Source organism: Peromyscus californicus, unplaced genomic scaffold, assembly GCF_007827085.1.
Source record: "Peromyscus californicus insignis strain IS unplaced genomic scaffold, ASM782708v3 Scaffold_22__1_contigs__length_63687245, whole genome shotgun sequence".
In the NCBI taxonomy this organism is placed as follows: domain Eukaryota; kingdom Metazoa; phylum Chordata; class Mammalia; order Rodentia; family Cricetidae; genus Peromyscus; species Peromyscus californicus.
Window position 1 is genome coordinate 40,436,195 of NW_026294525.1, and position 20,217 is coordinate 40,456,411.

Consider the following 20,217-nt stretch of genomic DNA (forward strand, 5'->3'; position numbering starts at 1 on the left):
GTTACTTTCAGCAAATGATACACATGCATTGTTCTAGTCAGGGGCGTGGAAGAGTACATAACATGATTACAGCTATGCATTAACTTAGGTTGGAAAAGTTGATTCCATGGGAAATCCATGGCAAGTAAGGTTGATTATTACATCATTCTCTTAAAAGAAAATTTAACCAACAGGCTGAGCTCACAGTAGGATAGCAGTATTAAATCTTCAGTGACTTCAAGGTATATTATTAACTTTGTGAAGTCTGGCAAAAATTCCTCTCTCCTAGAGTAAGAAATATGCTTTATCATAATGCTTTGTCACAAAGAACTCTCTCAAGAAATCAAATAGTGAATAATATGTAATGAAACACAAACAATGTGTAATAGCAATAGTTATTACATTTAAGCCAAATAGTAATATACTTTTGAAACACTTGTATAATTTTTGTCTTAGATATTATTTGAACTTTGGAGACAAAAAAATGTATATTTTTAGCTTTCTTTATTTTGAATTTTTAAAATTTATTTTAAGTTTATTATAAAAACTTGCAACTAAAAAACATCATGCAATGACACAAAAATCCAAAACAGAACTAGATCAGAAATAAGACAATGACTTGAACCCGTGATATGTAAATCAGTTACATAGAGATCATTGGGATTTTTCAAAATAGTTGGGGACCAGTCCATGCTAAAGATGTTCTTAAGATTTCATTAGGCTTTCTATAGGTCTATTTTATTCACAAAAATAATGTTGACTTAATCAAGAATTCTGCAAACAGAAAGGACAGAAATATTTGCATGGAGATCTGAAACTCTGTTAAACCCTGACAAACACCTTCTACAGTGTCAACACCTCCCAACCCTTGCTGTAAAGTGCAGTTATCATAATCATCACAACTATTTGGTTTCTAAATGATCTTCATTTCTACAGTAACATTTGTAATCCTTTGAACAAAGGGTTCAATTTGAGCATTTTACTACCAAAAAAATTGCAGTTTTATGATTTTCCTACAGTCTAGGTGGATTCGTTCCCATAGTTCTCAAATGACAAACTTCATAGCATTGTGTGTGGCACTAACTAACCTCCAGTTTTTTTATAAACTACAATCTTGGATGCATGAAAGATCTTCTCCAGATGGTAAAGGCCGTGAGCTAATAATGCCACAAAGCCAAGGCCTGCTTGTATTTCTATTTATTTGTCCAATCTGAAGTGCTGAGCAATAACCAATCATTGCAGTAGCATATGAGAATCTATTTTCCTCAACTGAAAACAAGAAAAGTCCATTTTTTCCCCATGTGTGTCTTTTCTTGTGGCAGCCTCAAAGGCTTAAAGAGCACACAGCTATTTCAGGCCACCTGTGCACATAGCAGGTCTAAACTAGAATGTCTGACTGAAGCCTAGTGATGTCAAGTATCAATACCATATCACCTAAAAGTTGAAACAGTGCATGCTGGGACTTGGGTCAATTTACTGTGTATTGAGAATCTTTCTGGAATGTCATCATGGCTCAGGGCAACTTTTTAAGGAATCATTAATAAATATGCACTCAATGACAGAAGCAAAGGGGTAGTATGAACCAATCCAACTAGGCAGTTTTAATAAAGCAGCAGGAGTATCAACTATCTCAACAGATTTCCTTAATACACTATCCATAAAGGACCATGAGTCTGGAGATAAACTTGAACTTGTGTGTAGAAATAGAAACAGCCTGCCATGGCTCTTAAGGTTTCCTTGTAACATGAAGCCTAAATGTTCCCCTTTTCATGGTGTTATACAATCCATTCTGTTCCCTTAGGAATGTTACAAAAACCTTAAAAGCTGGATTTAACTATGTGACCTGCATACTCATATTAAAGAGAACATCTTACATGGCTTTTTTCTTTAGCGATCTGAGAATTTTAATAGTGTAAACAAGCATTTTCTATGAAATGGCTTATGGAATGCTTCTGCCCCCACAAATGCAAACTATTGCTGAAATAATGTCATGCATACCCATTTCAACAACTTGCTTGAAAAAAACTCTACTTAATATCTTCATAGTGTTTTAACATAATGCTCTGTTTTAAATAGCATGGATTGAAGTTACTGCATTGATTTTGTACAACAAACAATACTGGATGAAAATTGTCAAACCACTCCCTTGGACATCCTTCTTCAAGAGATATCTACATGCTACCCTTACAATACTGAAGAATATCTTGGGTTTTTTGTTTTTTGTTTTTTTGGAAGAGTGTGAAAATAAACTGAGCATGTCATTACTGATGCTTTGCTCTAATTTTAAAGAGGCACTTCTTCATATTCTTTAGAGTATATATTGTGATATTATCTTATATAGTAGCCAACAAAATGTGTTGCTGAGAACATGATAAGAATTCTTTATTTTTAAGCCAGTTTTGGGAGCAGCTGTTCTTGAAACAACTGAAAGAAATAAAAGGCAGGTCAGACAAAGTGAAAATATAAATGGGAATTCAGCATATAGTTCAGATGTAGGGTACCTGCCACTATGCTCAGGACTGGGTTCCTTGCCCAGCACCATTTTTTTTAAAAGTAGAGAACAATGGTCAACCAGACTATTCCAAATTGATTTGGTATCTCTTAGAAGTTCACAAATGTCAAGTAATGAGACTATTTAAATGGCAAAATGCAGGATTCAAAGTAAAAAGGAGAAGCCATCAGAACCATCTAGTGTGGAAGAACACGGGCATGCTTATTTACTAGATCGTGTACCATAAACACTGCTACATGATGTAAAACGTTGCAGTAGGGAAGATTTGCTTAAACGGTGCTTTAAGCTGATGCTGAAGGGAAAATTTATAAATTTGAATAAATATCCCTTGACTAAGCAGCTTTAAAATCATTGCTAGAAAATCAAAAGGCATCATTGTTTTAATTTGTTCATTCATTTTTTAAAAAATATTGTACACCGTCTAGCCAACTTTCAGTTGCTCATTTAAAGAGGAGCAGACGCTTGGCAATGCCAATGAGAATTTTCCAAATATGGGCTTAGGAGAGAGTGTGGATGATACTAGTTATTTTTATGTGACAGTAACTTTATGGTAGGAGAATGATGCTGGCCATGCTGGATGACATCTGAAGCTAGTAGACTCTGAAACCTGTCAACAAACGATGGGTGTCAAGAGACTGATACATCGCTGTCTGTGCTTACATTATTCTTATTTGATTTCAGTGACTTCTGCCTGATGCATGTTTACAACACAAGGAAAGTCCAGGGCTGTAGAATGTATGTCAGGTAGACAAAAATACACACATCAATTATTGGTGCATCAGTTATTATCTCATAAAATTTCCCTGGTGTTTAATTCTCATTTCTCTTCGATCTCTGCCACAAGGATGGACAGTCCCCGGACCATCACTGTTGTTCTACACTCAACTGAAGGTTGCTATTCTTAAAGTATCTTTTAAAAAGATTCATGATCTTTGTAATTTTATAAGCATTAGGCAGCCAATGTTGCTGAAGACCTGTGTGTTAATTCAACTTGGAGATTTCGGTCTGCATAATTATAACTGGGTTTTTTTTTTTAAGTTCTTGGCTAATGTGTATGTCAAAGCTGTTATATGCCTTTGCTTATACTAGTTTCCAAAAGTTCTTGGAGATATGTTCTTTTTGAAAGAATAATGGTAAATTCTCAATCTTAAGATTCATCATGCCAGGAGAGTGATAAAAAAAATCCTGCCTTTCTACACAGGAATTTGAAATTTAAATTGAGATGTTTAACATAGGCTGTAATTATACAATTTATGAAATAAAACTTTAAATCATATACAAATCTGAGTCTAGACTTAAGCTGTTATATGCTGTCTTAGATGCTCTCCAACACTGTCATTATAGCTGTCAAATGTCATGTACTTTTAATTTCTTCTCAAAAGAAAATGTAAGCATAAAAGAACAACATGATAATGAACTTAAATTTAAGAAAAACTATTTTGCTTTTCATTTTCTGGTATCTATGCTATACTGAGGTTTGTTGTTTTTTAAAAGGGAAAAAAACACATTCATTAAGGTGCCACATATTCAAGATTTCATTTTATGGTATATTGAAATCCCTTGAATAGGTACCCTGAAGTCTGTCTCATGTTCTCATTTTCATTGACTTCACTGAAAGTCATTTTCCATGACATCTCAAAGCCTGTCATATCGAGAATTTATTAGAATGCAATAACAATATGTATGTTGTGTGTGAATATATTTTCAACAAGTGCATAATGATGTGAAATTAGGCCCCTATTTGTAAGTGATAAATTTTATGTTCAAAATTGGCTGTCAAAATTATTCAGGAACTAATTCTCATTTTCTTGGTCAGTGAATTTTGGATGAACATGTTCTAAAGTACATCAGACAAAGATTACAATGGGACCTTAACCAAATGGAACATTGTGAAGACAACAATTTAGACAAATGTCCACTCTTTTTTCAGAATTCCACATCTTGAGTGGGGAAATAAATTGTCTTGCAAAACTCCATGAATCAAACAATAGAGAAAAGCTCAAGTTTTTTTGTTTACCAGCTTATCATCCACTCTTTTTCTTCAGAATGCAGTCAATGATGGTTCTAGGATAGTTCCTCTGAAATGAAAACCACTGAACAGGAAAACATTAATCATAGCAATTTCCTGGAATAATTGCTTGCTGTGCCCAAGTATGTTTGAATATTGACAGTGTTTCAGAGAAAGACGATGAAACAATTCACTATGATAGCAGAAATATGGCTTCATAGGAAACAGGGATACATTTAATTAAATTCAATAGTGTATGTGTCTTTATGCTTATTATTATAGTCCATATCACTGGCTCAAACTTGTGAGTCAATCTTTCCCAAATTAAATTACTACCAAAATTTACAAACTTGATGTGAAGACTATATTGTATTTACAAAGAACTTGGCACTTACAGAATAAATTATTGACTTTTTAAAATCTAGCCCGGGGCACCCATGGTTTAGGCAAAAGTGAAAGCCAGATGCCTTATGCATTATGCTACATTAACATGGATAAGGTTTTCCAGCAGGTAAATGCCACAGTGCTGTCCTGTTGCTGAAAGCCAGTACCTCCCGTTTCTAATCGGTGGGGTAGGGGTGGAGAAGTTCTTAGTCCAGAGAAAGTAAAGGCTGCATGTTTTCTTCTTCACTTTTATCCATGCGTTTTAGTACTGTGGGGTCCACTACTGATTGTGATCTGAAAAGAATAAAGCCAAAGACAACGAGTTAGCACTCAGAATTATCCACATGACATTCCCATAAGTGTTTTCTCTACTGCTGCTTCTCCCATGGCTGTGAAGTCTCTTCCCCCACATCAAGAGATTTATGAGCTGTGGATATCATACATTTAGAGTTTGGCATCAGAGTGAGCAAACAATCCCCTCTGGCTTCCCGGGTTCTAAACAGAAAATAATAGGATTAATGTTGTCCTTACAGCTAAGCAAGAGTGTTCTCTTAGAGATACTGAAATTTTCTAGTATAGGATGCATATTTTCTAATAAATTATTTCTGGATAGAAAAAGAAACTAATAGGTAGATGCTTTTGATGATGATTTCAACACCAGACAGAGGCTTAATTCCTGCTTTAAAATAATCTACAAAAACAAATCCAAAATAATTATAACTCATTTCCTTGTCATCTCTCAATTTTAATTATTACATCACCACCAACAACAACAACAACAAATCAGAATTTGAATGTAATTTTGTTAAGTTTCCCACTGGAAAATCCAAATAAAATTACCCATATGTTTGAACTCTTCAAGAAATGTTGAAGGACGTTTAAAATAAAAATGCTTATTTGGGCAGGAAGGGTCTATAGCTAAGAAAGCACACAATTTGAAAACCCCATATACATACATGCTTTTGATAGAGAAGGTGGAATTATATACCAGCTCCTCACCGGAAACTGCATGAGAATGGGAAGAAGAGGAAACAATGGCGCACGCTAATGTTGTGGCAGAGAGATGCCATTTTAATGGCTATGGTATTAAGAAGCAGCTGCCCTTTTAGAGCCCTCCCTGGTAATGAATTCTTCCACACTGCTGCATTCCAGCCAATTGCCTTTTGCTGTAGCAACTTGCCTCTTAGCAGACTTCATTAACTCCCAAAAAGGAAGACTCTCAGCTAAATTACAATTGCACATGCTAATAAGAAAGAACGTAATGGAACTAATTATATTTTTAAGGAGCACAAGATTCACCAACAAAAAATGACTCATTTATTTAAATAAACAATCCTGTTTCAAAAAAAGAAAAAGAAAATGGGAGCATTTTTTTAAAGTGGGGAGAGGGTTTGTTTCTTAGATGAATTTCACATTATCTGAATATTAAATAGGCACTAGAACTTATAAAACATACTGAGTAAATTTTTCTATGTTTCCCTGAGTGATTTTGTGGGAAAAAGACAATTGAATAAAGAGGAAACAAGAGGAAAAGAAGACAGAGAGAAAAGGGGAGAGGCAGAGTTGAGAATCAAAGGGTAAGATGTATAGTAAGATTTTAATATCTCAATTTCTAATGAATTTTCATACAAAAATAATGATATTAAGCATTCAAAGTGAAGAACAACAAGAGAAATAGAAAATGCATTTGTTAGGAAAACAGAAAATATCATAAAACTATATCTACTATTCAGACTTTGAACTGTCTTAGTCATCTCAAGTAAGTAAATGCCAAAGCTGTTTAAGCTGCACAAAGTCCAACAATAAATTATTTGTGTTTGCCATAATATTCCACTAAAACACACACCCAGATACACAATGCATTATCTTCAGTTTGAATGAAATCTGACATTTTAAAAATATAAAATATGTTGTCCGAATTGGAATTAAATTGTTACATTATTTTCTCAGGCATTACAGTTTTCATAACTGTTGGTGGGTAAATGTTGGCTCCATCTGCACAACAACTTCACAAGAGAAAAAGGAAACACTCAGAAAGATAATTAAGATTGTCTTTGGTATTTAGTTGCCCTGGTTGTATTTCATTCACTTAGTCTGAGGTTTTATTCTTACCTTCTTGTATGAAAGAGGGGGTGGTTTGTGTAAGATCATCATTGTTCCTAAGTGGTTTATTCCAGTCATGGTAAAGGAATCTGTCTATCATTAACTATGTATATCTGGAAGTTTTTATTCCATTTTTTAAAATAAGTAAGGAACTGGGAAAATGACTCTAAAATGCCTGTCATGAAAATATGGGGACCTGAGTTTGGATCCTCAACACCCAAGTTCAAGCTGAGTATTTGTCAGTATCTCTGACCCCAACTAGGGGGATCCCTGCAGCTCATAGCCAGTCAGAGTAGTAAAACTGGTAAGTTACAGGGTCAATGAAAGGCCATGTTTCAAACAATAAGGTAAGAGCAACCAAGAAAGACACCTGACATTGACCACATACATACACATACACCTACACAAGTACCCATGCCCATACATACATGAACATACACAAACATACACACATGAAATAACAAAGGAAGTTAAATTTAATTATCCAATATTTATTTACTCAGTAATATGCAGCTATAACAGCTGCGATAAAATATTTTAGACCTAGATTTCAGAGAAAAGTATTTCAATCCCAGTTACTTTTTTAGTGAATTTACTTGCCTTTTGATCATGGGAAGGCTATTAAAACTCCTAAAAATTATACTATTCTATGTGTAAAATTGGGAAAGAACCCCTGCTTTACATTAACATAGTGAGAATAAAAATATAATAGTGCATACCTAAACCCGAAGCACATGACAAACAAAAAGGGTTAAGGAAGTAGCTCACAGAATGTGATTGTCTGCTCACTGAAATTAGAACTGGAATTCACTATCTTTCTTGTCTCTGATCTCCTTATCAATAAGATGGGACTAGAAACATCTTGTTAGTTAACTGCAAGAAACAAGAGTGTGAAATTATGCAAGTCAGTAGAATACAAATTGACATGCAGTCGTAAGTGTTCATACCTTTCAGCTAAATGGATATCTGCAGCAAAACAGCTGCTCAGGTTATACGAATTCCTAATGGCGGTGGCTGCATACACAAGACCTACATAATAATAAGCCAATCAAAGTCTCTGCATGAATGAGCTATGGGGGTGGAGTTGGCAGTGGGGGTGGGGCAACTCAGGAAGTCCCACCTTCCAGTGATATACTATTGGCAGCTGATGACTTAATAGAGGAGGGAGAGTCCATTTTTTTTGTTTTTTTCTTTATTAAGAGTTTTTTTATTCATTATACATACCAACCACAGATCCCCCTCTCTTCCCTCCTCCTGCTCCCCCCACAACCCTTCCCCCCTCCAAACCATCCCCCATTCCCTCCTCCGAAAAGGTTAGGCCTCCCATGGCGAGTCAGCAAACATTCAGTTATGCAGAATCCATTTTCTTTAGGAATATTGTCCCTGAGAGGTTACACATGATTCAACAAAAGTGAAATATTAGTCTTGCTGCATGTAGTCAGACAGTATCCTAGGGCCTGGAAGTATAAGACACAAGACACTCCCAGCACTAAAGACAGGCATACTCCAGGGAACTTGGCATCTTTTCAACTGATCATGTTCTTCTCTCCCCAGCAAATTCACACAGCAAGACAATCCCAATAGGATTACAAGACCTTCACATGCTATAAGCACACACCAATGAACAAGAACCTGTAAAGTTCTAATCAGCTCACATCAGAAGCAAAATGCACAACTGGGGGGGGGCACTAGAAGCCTGATCATCAAGGACCAAAATGCCCCAACTAATTGGAGTAAAGAAACAGGATCCAAACTGACTTCAAATCAGGGCTACATAGCTTATCTAAAACGAGATGCTACTCCATCAAAATTATGTTCTCATAACAAGGCTAAATGCTAAACATAAAATTAGGGGTCATGGGATAATAGATGAGCGAGTCTCAGTTTAAAGTGCTCAGTATGAATCAGCAACATGTTTTGACTTCTTGCACATCTACTACTGATAACCAGAAGCTAACAAGGTCTACCCAAGAAATGTAGACAGCACTAGTCATAGTTGGTTCAAATGCCACCTATTAGTTTTGAATACTTACTTTAGGCAGACATTGAAAGGCAGAAAACAACTCACTCATCCACTCAGCTAGCATGTAGTGGGCCGTTTGGGGGACAGCCTACCTCCAGGAACAAGGAATTCGGAAAACAGAACAAATACAGTCACCATGGTCTCCACAAATTTCATTCTATAGCCCCAGTCATTTCACAGTGTTGCTAAATGATATGAGGAAATTTTTTTAAAAGGACAGTGATTGGTATGAAATGAGTAGAATGAGTGGCACATAGAAATGGTTAAGACTGGGTGGCTGCAAAGGGGGCAGAGACTTTTTGAGGAGGTCCTTTGACAGGTACCAGCCATTTGAAGACACATGGAAGAAGAACTCAAGCCAGAGGTGACAAGTAATGACTTTAGAGAGGGACCAGCTGGAGAAGCTGAGAAGTAGAGAAGACTGCTGCATCTGAAGGTAGGAGAGAAGGAGATGTGATAACCCAGTGGAGAAATGCAGACAGGGCCAGATGATACAGTGGTTTGTTAAGTCATAACGTGTTATAATTTGTGATCCAATAATCAGTCATCTGAAATTTAAATGGGAGTTGTGTGATGACTTAAATCACGTTTTTAAAAGGATGTTTGGATTTCCATGTAGATTATAAATAAGGAAAGGGGAATGAGACAACAATGGAATTTAAGAGGGCAATCAGAAAATTCTTGTGAAGGGAAAAGGTCAACAGTGTGAGTGATAGAGGTGCAGCTAGATTGAAGAGAGAAAATGAATGTGTGCCTGTGATGGGACCGTGTGACTGAAACTGTCACAGGAGGAATGGCCAAGGGAAATGCCTTTGTTAACTGTTAAGAGAGGAGACTAGGTGCCATTAGAGACACCTGTCTCCTAAACTTCATACACACACACACACACACACACACACACACACACACACACACACACACACACGGGGCATGGGAGAAGCTCTGAGAATACAATATTTTAACAAGTTTTCTGTGAGAACTAAAAGGCCCATCTTTCAGGCCTATTTTATGATAAATGCATAGTAAATGTTAGAGTATCACAATTGTTAGTAGAATTACTTTTGTTAAGTGACAATTGCCCAGAGGCAATTACTTTTCAGGATTTTTGTTTTAGGAACTTTTTTAGAGTTAGAAAAAAAGCCATGTAAACACATAGACATGCCCATTTAGTTACACATATGCAGACTTTGGAGGCAACTTAGTACTGAACAAAATCCTCAGCATCCTATCAGCAAACACCTCAGGAGGTTAATGAATCCTCAGGTTTACTGATAATTATTGCATACGACTGACAAGTGAAGGGAGCTAAGAAACCTGAAATCAGCTTACAAACAAATTTGTTAGCAAGTAAGGAAATGATAGGTAGCAGGGGAAATTTCCAGTTCTTTCCTTCTATTTCCAGAAGGTGTGCAGTTGCCTGTAGTGAGCAAACATCATCAGCATCTCATAGAAACATGTGCATGCTCATACATATATGAGACAGAAAGAGAGACAGAGACAGACAGAGCGATAAACAGAGACAAAGAGAAACAGAGACAGAAAGAGGGAAGGACGAGAGAGAGAGAGAGGAAGGAAAGGAGAGAGTCACTCTTTAGGATCATGCTTGACACTACCTGAATCAAAGCCTTAATAAAGAACCATGAAGCTTTCATGATTAAAAAAAAAAAAAGATGGTGGATAAGGTTGAGTGTAACAAATGAAATGTCTGCATCTTCCTAGAGGTAGCAGGCCCTGGGAAGCATACACTTTCATTGATGGTGATTAGACTTCTGGTGTTATCTGTTAGCACCATTAAGTTGCACTCTTCTGGGGCCTGGGGAAGCCTGAGAATCAAAGCCATGTTGTTTGCTACAGGATTCAGAGGCAGAGCCAATTATATAAGCATGCATCTGCAATTCCCCCACCCACTAACGGAAAGAAACAGCATAAAGCATTATGAGTCAAAACAGTCAGATGGACTCTAACTCAATAATGAACCTTATGATGATTAAACCTTGAAGGATATAGTGGTTGGCACAAAAATGGCTACCTTTAGACAAAGACTGAAGAGAAATATTGAACGGGTAACATAAGCTTGATTGTAGTGTTTGAAAGTGAGTGTGTGTTGCTTGTATGTGTCTATATGACCCATATGACTTTTTTTTCCTGAGTAATTAATTGGATTTTTATGTACTTAAAAAATAGTCATTGTCACAGCAAGACTTTAAAATGATGTCAGAAAGGAAATAAGGCACAGAAAAGAAAATGAAGAAGTCAAACTCAGTGTGCCTTCCCCCAGGAGTTTTACCCACTCCCCAGGTGATCGACAGCATACCTACCTCTTCATGGATTTGGGGGAGAGCTCCTTCTCTACTTCCTTCACAGGCATGCTGTAGGAGTCCACGCTGTACTCGCTGTCATCATCATACTCATGGTCTAGCAGGGTTCTTGCCCACGTCCCCATGTCATATGGGGGCAACATTCCTCCAAACTCAGAAGGCAGGATCTCAGGATGAATTAGTTGGTGTAGACTGTTCAGGTTGTTACCGTGCAAAAATATCTATCAATGCAAGGCAAGAGGTGGGAAGGAAACACACAGTGAAAACTAAATGCCACCCAAAGGCTGTTGGGAATGGTGAGGCTAGAAAAACAAATGTAAGAGAGTTATATGTTTCTCACAATATTTAAGTCTTTTTTCTATGAAGTAGGCAAGATTTTACTATTATCTAACGTTTCATATAAAAATCCTGAGGGGCAAGAATATTTAGTTTCTGGAAGGTCAGATAGTTACTGGGCTAAAGACCTAGAATCACGAGTTTGATTTTCTGCTTCTCTGTCAGGACCAGAGCAGAGTATCCAAAACTCCACATCACCTTGGTGTTAGCTGTGCAAACCTGGTGATACACACAATGAATGGTGGTCAATCAACTTTTTCTCATGAGAGACTCATCAATTCCAGAGCTGCCCAAGTTATCAAGACCAAAAGATGCCTCCATATCGATTTCTCTCTATTGTCAATTCTCTAAGAATAAGAATACTGTAACTACTCTATTGGAGCTTTATAATTTGAAGTGGATGCTGTAAAAAAAAAAAAAAAGCAGATTAGCATCCTCGTAAGTAAAGGCTGAGCGAGGCCCAAGTCCCAAAGGACACATGTTCTGTATTGTTGCCAATGTCCTCAGTCCTAGAGATTTCCGTATTCATTGTCCAAATGAAAACAGAACAGTGAATTGAAAGGGCAACATCCTAAGTATACTTAAATTAAATATTAAATTATTGTCTACATAGAGTTTTTCTTATAGTCTGAAGACAAATTCAAGCACAATCTCAATTATTTGCTACCTCCATCAATTGCTACCCCTTTCTACATTTTATTATTAAGAATCATTTAAATTTTTCTATTTTTACATGTTTTCAGTGTTGTAAATTTTAAAACACTATTCGTTAACATGTTGATATAACAAAACTTCATTGTAAGTAATATAAATAAAACCAGTGAATAAAAACCTATTTCCATTAGTTACTAGCCAATATGCGTCATTATTACTAAGGCTTTTAAAGGAGACATCACACACTGTGGTTTCAAGATATAGATAAAGCAAGCTGGAACTGAGCTGGATGCTTCCTACCTATAGGTAGCTTTCATAGTTTCTGAAGGTGCTATGCATATTTGCAGGGAGAAGAGATATCAGCAGTCTTATCTAGTGGCTAACTTGTGAACTGCACTACCAACCTTCCAGGCAAGGTGTTCCTACTGGTACAATAATGACGTAACTGTTGTGAGGGGAATCATTTGCTCTTAGATCAGTTTTGAGACATGGTCCACAGAAGGAATTCACGTCTCCTTTATAAACCAGGTTAAAACCCCATGGCGGAGAGATGCAGCAATCTATGGGTATAAAAGTTAAGTTAGGGGGAAGTTTATTACTACATCCGTTTAGTAGAATGGCAGTATTATGTTCTTCTTTAGGGCCCATGATCTAGCCATCCACAGATTTTTGGCCAAGTTAATGGCAGCAGGTATGAATTCTGTTTTATGAAGCAGGCTTAAATTTCAATCAGAAAGTTGTTTGTTACTCCTACATCTGTACCACTATCGCACCAGTGGGCCATATCATGTCAGGCCAGCTGTTAATTCTTGTAGTTCACACAGTTCACAGCTAGCTAAGACTTTTGATTACTAGTCTCCCTGATAGTATGCATAGAATCTTCTAAAAATGATGAAGCCTAGCCAGTAGAGATGAAGTTTCCAGATTACCTTTATATCCACGTATTAGTGCATCTTTAAACCCTCATATGAGAAACCCGTGTTTTCAGTTGATGGTAATTAACACAGAGAACCACAACCTACCACCATGCAGAGAATAAGAGACTGTGGGGTGTTTAGCTCTAAGTAGGCCATATATATCACATATCCTCCCTCCCAAGGCTCAGACATCATCACAGAAAGGAGCCAGAAAGATTGTTAAAGCCAGAGGTAGTATATGTCTGTAGCAAATCATAATTTTTGAATCGTAAGAATTCACAGTGGCTGTGTTTACATGCACAAGACCTGCATAAGAACAGTTAAATTTCCAGCATGGATAGGCAGTGGGGGAAGAGGGACGACTCACGAAGTATCTCATTCCTCACTGAGACACTATTGGTAATTGATGACTTCTATGGGGGAATGTGGTCCCTGAGAGGTTACTCATGCTCCTGCAGACACCCCTAAACCCATGTTCATCCAAGAGCTTTAAGTAGACTCATAAGGTTTTAAAACTAAATAAAGGATACATAATAATGGGAAGGAAAGGAGGTTGTGAGGATAGAGGAGAGTTAGTGGGAAAAGAATATGAGGTGTGTTTGATCAAAATACATTTTATGTGTGAATAAAAATCTCAGAAAAAGGAAACAAAGCAAAACAAAACATAGATGAGGATGTTGCCAGCCCTAAGTGTGAGCTTATTACTGTTGTTCTTAGCATTTATTGACATAACATGGTGCTAAACTGCCTTCTAATGATTTATGTTTATATCCATATGCATATGGATATAAACATATGGATATGTTTATGTTTTATCCATAGATACATGCTACTCCCAGTCTTCATCAGATAATTTCTCTTTGCAGTGAATGGTAATGAATACAGAGACACATTGCTGCTTGAGGTGAATCAGAGATGATTGAGTGCTCAGCCCTAAACAAGACATTTTATACTGTTCTACCTAAGGCTCAAGGAACACGGTGGAAGAGAGGGCAGCAAGAATGTAATATCCAGAGAAATGATTTCTTCTGGAGATAGCACAGTCAGTGCAGTCATGATCTCACACTAGCTGCCATTGTACTGCATAGGTCTGTAGAAGACTGGGCCTGCCAATACCCAATCACGGGCTGGGTTGACGCTCACAACATCCTACCCTTCCTTGATGAACTATCAGACAGTAATGGGTTCTGGGGTGAGGGATCAACATCTTCTGCAATTCTATGCCCATTTATGAGACAATGGGGCTGCAATGGATAATTCCAAATCCATAATCACTAAGAAGGCCCAGTTAAATTCAGTGAATACAGAGGTGAGGCTATGGATAGTAGGGTGGAAAGAGACAAGAGAAGATGGGTGACAGAAATCAGATACATTATACATGAATACATATGCATATATAGCTTTATGTCTATGTGCATACACATGTGTGAAATTGTCAAAAATCAAATTTTAAAAACTTAAAAAAGAAAACTATGTGACTCTCAAGTCCTCCTTCATAATCAAGTTTTCATCATTAGTTAATGGACCTTCCATTTCTAATCAGATAATAAGAAATTTTTAAATTGTAACTTGCTTTTTCTTCACTTCCATTTCTATCATCACAAAATCGTTCAAAGAGCACCATTAGCATACTATGCAAATTTTGTTAATATTTATTTTAAAAGTATAGTTTATAAGTTACTTAATTTCACATTTCACATATAAGTTACTTAAATTCACAAGATGAACAGGTTAACAAACACATTCACATTTGTTCATTGTATCTTTAGAACCCACAGATATAAATATATAGGAAAATATATCTTTATCATCAGGCAAACTCTGAGAGATGCAAATTACCAATCAGCTATTATTTTTAACAAATTATGGAAGATTAAAAACAGATATCAGCCAAACATTGGCCAGTGCACAGAACAATCAGATTCTTTAGTAGGTAATTATAGTGTTGTAAGATGCCATCTGCACCACAGTAAACCAGGTTAATTGAAAACATAACATGTTTCCACTGTAGTTTAAGACCACACAGCCTCTGCGTGTGTGTGTGTGTATGTGTGTGTGTGTGTGTGTGTGTGTGTGTGTGTGTATGCGTGCGCACGCGCGCACACGCACCAATATCTTCAATCAATAATATTTCCCCTTAAAAAAATCTAAGTTTCAAAACTCTTATTGTACCAGCTATCTGACGCTGAAAACATCAGATGTGTTTCGAAATTATAATGAAACCCTCCATCAAGTCATGAAGGGGTTGTGGTTAAAAACCAGCCTTAGAGCAGTAAATTCTGGAACACTCTGCTACCTCCTCCATCAGCATTACTTTCAGTATTGGCCTTGATTCCACTCTCACTGAGGAAATAGGGCAGCCAGCTGAGATCCACCCACCAGCATCTGTGCCCGTGTGTTCTGCCTCACTGCTAGAACAGAGACAGTGTAAAGCCCACAAAGACTAACCATTACCCCAGCAGAACAAGATCCATTCTCTTTCCTCAACTCAGTTTTATTTCTCAACAATTCTCCCTTGTTTTTCTCATATTAAAATATGAACCTTTCTTTCCCATCTGAGAAAAAAAATCTTGCTGTCTTCAATACCTTGCAAACAGATGCATAAAACCTTGTTTCTATTCACTGTCCAAATACTCTCTTTAACATAAGTCCAGTCCATATCTAACTGATCTCTTAACCCTACATGATATCACCTTCTATCAATTTTGCTCTCCCTGATGAACTCAGTGTCCAATTCTCCTTTGCTGATGACTCCAACATTTTTGTTTTGTTTTGTTTTGTTTTTTGTTTTGTTTAAGATAGGGTCTCACTATATAGCCTTGTTAGCCCGGAATCCATTTTGCTCATTATGTAGACCAGACTTTCCTTAAACTCACAGATATCCACCTTCCTTGACCTCTCAAGCGCTGGGATTAAAGCATGTGCTACCACTCCCAGCCAAACTCTAATATTTTAACCAGATTTATTAGTCTTAAACTACCCTCTTTGTTGGTTTCATTCAATCTGTAGCTTTATAAAAACATGTGTCTTAAATCCAGACCTTACTCTTGAACTGTATATTTGAACTTGCACTCTCTCTCTCTCTACTTGACATTTTCATTTCAATGTCCAATGGGTACCTCAAATCCAAAAGGTCCAAAACTGAACTCAAAAATCTTACCCCGAAACTGCTTCTCCTTATTCTTAGCATCAGTAATGGTCTGGTTATCCTTCCTGTTTCTCAAGCCAAAACATATCAATCATATTTTACTTCTTGCATCATCCAAGTTGTTCAAAAATTCTTTTTTTTTTTTTTTGCTACCACTCAGAGCAGCTACAGCCCTAACTAAAGCCGCCTTCTTCTGTATTATGCCACAGCTCAGGTGTCCTGGGTTTTCAGCCTCCTGCCATTCTTCTTCTTTCAGAATGCTCTCAACATGGCAGCCAGAATGGCCATGACAACACATACACTGGATTACATCATTCTGCTCACAGTTCACCATTGACTCTGTTCACTGCAATAAGCAAACCCTATATGGCCCCATATTTCCTACAAGATTACTCTTTTTAATCTACCTCCCACCACTGTCTTAGAGTAGTTGTACTGGATTTTTCTTCTTCCTGGATATTTCTCCCTCAACATATTCTTGACCTACTATTTTGTAATCTTTTTTTGAAAGTACCCTTTGTATGAAGCCCTTCACTGGTCAACACTTTCAGCTCTCTGCTCCTGCCCAACGGGGAAACAAGGGTCAACTTTTTTCTATATCATGTGTTTTTAACAACACCATTCTCCTGCTGACATATCCTTCAATTTACTTAGTATTGAGATATATTATGTGAAGCTTTGAAGATTTATAAATCACCACACTACCATTTCTCAAAACCCGCAATTTAATAACATCCTAAAGAGATGTTCCTTCAGAACTTTAAGTGGGAACTGATCCTCTGATTTGTGCGTCAGGAATCCATCATGACTGCTCAGCTGGGAAATGCTTGCTTTTAGAGTTCTTTGTCTTGAGTAACTCTGTATTAAGAGCATCTATTGAAGTTTTGCTATTGATCTGTTTTGCTCTTCTTTCTTTCATTTTGTTTTGTTTTGTGTTTGCTCTCCTGTTAACTCATGAAAGATATCTGATCCTTATGGGTTCCTGTGCTACACTGTGTTTTACAACACTAAGAATTACCCTAAAAACTGTTTATGCGTTTTTTCTATTTCATTGTCCTGTGCCATTTACGCCATAAATGAAGTCTATCAGGTGACTAGGAAAGGAAAGAATTAAGATGGCATAAATCTGAGAATCAGTAAAATTTAGAAGACAGAGCCCACCATGTTGAGGAAGAGATAAGAATCTGTACTACTTAATGGAAAACGCAGCTCCCTGTCAACCTTTACAGGGTGGCAAAACTATAAGCAGAGGCTTGCTCAAGGCTGTAGTAGGGTGGTGAGTTGAAGCTAGCCCCTGCTTTCCAGAGTCAGCAACAGTGCCTTTTTTGGCTGGCAATATAAGAGAAACAAGAAAAAACCTTAACTCCAGGAGTTAACACTGCTGTGAACCCTGAGAACATTAGGCATTGGTTATGATGGATGTGAAGCTTGGTATGAAAATACCAGGCATTGATGAAATTATCAGAAGGGAATTCATTATTTTAGGCACAGAAATCTTCACCATTCTGTTATGTTGTCATTTAACTTAATTTAGGAGAATGAAGTTGTAGCCATTTCTTGTACACTTGGGTGTACTCCCAATTCTCCTTGGCTTTTTCTTTCAGTAGATTTTTCAGAGCATGTATTTATAACATCAGCAGTATGGGGTGCTTGAGTAATGACAGGGTATCACTTGTAATGCTAGTAAGAATAAAATACCTTTGCCATATATATTCATTATATAAGTAAAAATTAAAGGAATTTAACCTTTAATTATTTCACATGAAAATTTCCAAGTCATGTAACTTTTATTAAAATTATGGAGTTCAGTTGCCTTGCTTAGATCTGGCTAGCAATGCATTCAAGAGAGCAGGATTGTGTTATATCATGTCACAGTAAGACTGATTGAACATCAAAGCATTTACAATGCTAGGCAGACCACGTAAGAACTAATGAACCATATTTCCTTCGATCTTGTCCCTTCCTCTCTTCCCCCATAGTTCATTCTCCAGATTTTCTGCTCTTTTTGCTTTTGTTCAATAACTTAGACACTGCATACCTAAGACTTTGTGTCTTTGCTATCCTCTCTCTGTGGAATTTTCCAAATCAGCCTGGATCTCTAGCTCTTCTATCTACTAACAGGAATATATGGCAGATTTGTTTGTCTTCTAAGTCTCATTCTCAACCTATAAAATGAAAAAAATAAAGATGACTTTCCCTAAAGCATTGTTGTAAGCATTAAATGAAACGTACATTATGCCCTGAGAATAGCATGGGAAGGAGTGAACACATATAAGAGGAATTTATGCTAAAATCCCCAGCAGATATGAATAACCTGATTACTACTTCATGGAACAAAGCTTGAAGGTCCGTTTGTGAAGCCCTTGATTATGTTTTTGAACTCTGAAATATGCATAATTTCATGCTTAGTGGTAGAAACAACTCTTAGTATAAATCACAGTTGTTTGCAGAGTTCTTCCTCCTGAACGAATGGAATATTTTTAACAAATTCATACACAGTCAACCCTCTGCTCACTAATGCTTGATGTGAACACATAATTACTGTGCTTTCATGCTCAGAACGGGGACTTTGCGATACTGGAAGACACAAAGTGCTTAATCACTGAGATTCACAACACTATTGTCATCCCCATAGGTTTGGAAGCAAGTGTATCTTACAGTATCACTAATCATTTGATGATGATTAGCACACAGAGGTAAACAGAACTGGATGCTGTCAGGGCATTTACTGGCTCTACAACTTCCCAGCTGCATCTGTGAGGAAGCAAGTTGCTTACCCATCCTCAGACTTCCTTCCTCAGCTCGGAAATAGGAGACCATGTTTACTAAATTTACTTTTCAGAGTTCAGCATAAAATCAGCAATCAGAGGCTGGCAAAGAAGAGCTAGGAATAGGTTGCTCTGTGGGTACAAGTTATCCAAGTTACAGATGGATATGGAGAATAAGTACGAGGACTCTAGATACAGATAATCACTGTCTATTTTTTTAAAGCTACAAGAAAAAGATTTGGAGTATTTTCACCACAAAGAAAAATTAATTTTTAAAGGAGATACATGCTTACCCTTATTTGAACTGTTCACAGTGTACATATGTTTAAATAAGTAAATAGCTGAACAATATTTTAAATCTCCTTTACAGAGCTGCTAAATGAATAAATGAAATAACATACAATTAAATATATTTTTAAATTCTATGTTCAATTAGCATGCCTATTCAATTTACCATGTACTATGGTGCTAGTACTAAATGCTTTAAATAATTATTATAGTTGCAGAAAAGTCATGATTTTCTGTCATGTATATGTATTACCACCCTTGTATGATGAAACTCAATCTTGAGGAAATTCATATAACACGTTATTTAGAGAAATATTAAAACTTCAACACATCAGTACTATTATCGAAATATTTGGTAGATCATGACTGTTACTACACAAATATATCAGCTCCTGTAAAATTTACTTACTTCAGTAAATAGTGTGAAATAACAAGCATTCATTTGTCAGTAAATAAGATAACAACTTTTGTCTAGGCTTACTTGAAATGAAGAGTGCCAATAATAATGGAATAATACCCTAGCAGAGTATTTTGAGGTTTACAGTGAGACTGCCATAGGAATGAAAGCAGTACCATGTTTCACCATTTGGTGAAACAGTAGGAAAGCTTGTTTCCAATTGTCCTGTTTATGAAACATTGTTGAGAATTTAGAGAGCTTGTGAACTCTCTAAAAGTCTGTGAATGTCTTTTATGCTAAATAGTAACATGACCAGAATAAAGAAATTCTATCGTGGCTGACATTAAGCAATCGAAGAGTGCATCATAACTCATTGAATGTG

The 20,217-nt window shown here is 36.7% G+C and overlaps 1 protein-coding gene across 1 annotated transcript in view; it reads right to left on the minus strand.

The window, feature by feature from the left end:
* Nucleotides 1–466: 466 nt before the first annotated feature.
* The window catches only part of Clvs2 (clavesin 2), a 77,910-nt gene continuing 58,159 nt past the window's right edge, over nucleotides 467–20,217 (minus strand). Inside the window, exons 6-7 of the mRNA XM_052751305.1 lie at nucleotides 11,328–11,548; nucleotides 467–5,177 (exon numbers count right to left, since the gene is read on the minus strand). Coding sequence (XP_052607265.1) covers nucleotides 5,090–5,177; nucleotides 11,328–11,548 — 309 coding nt within the window. The 3' untranslated portion in view covers nucleotides 467–5,089. The remainder of the gene's footprint in view (nucleotides 5,178–11,327; nucleotides 11,549–20,217) is intronic.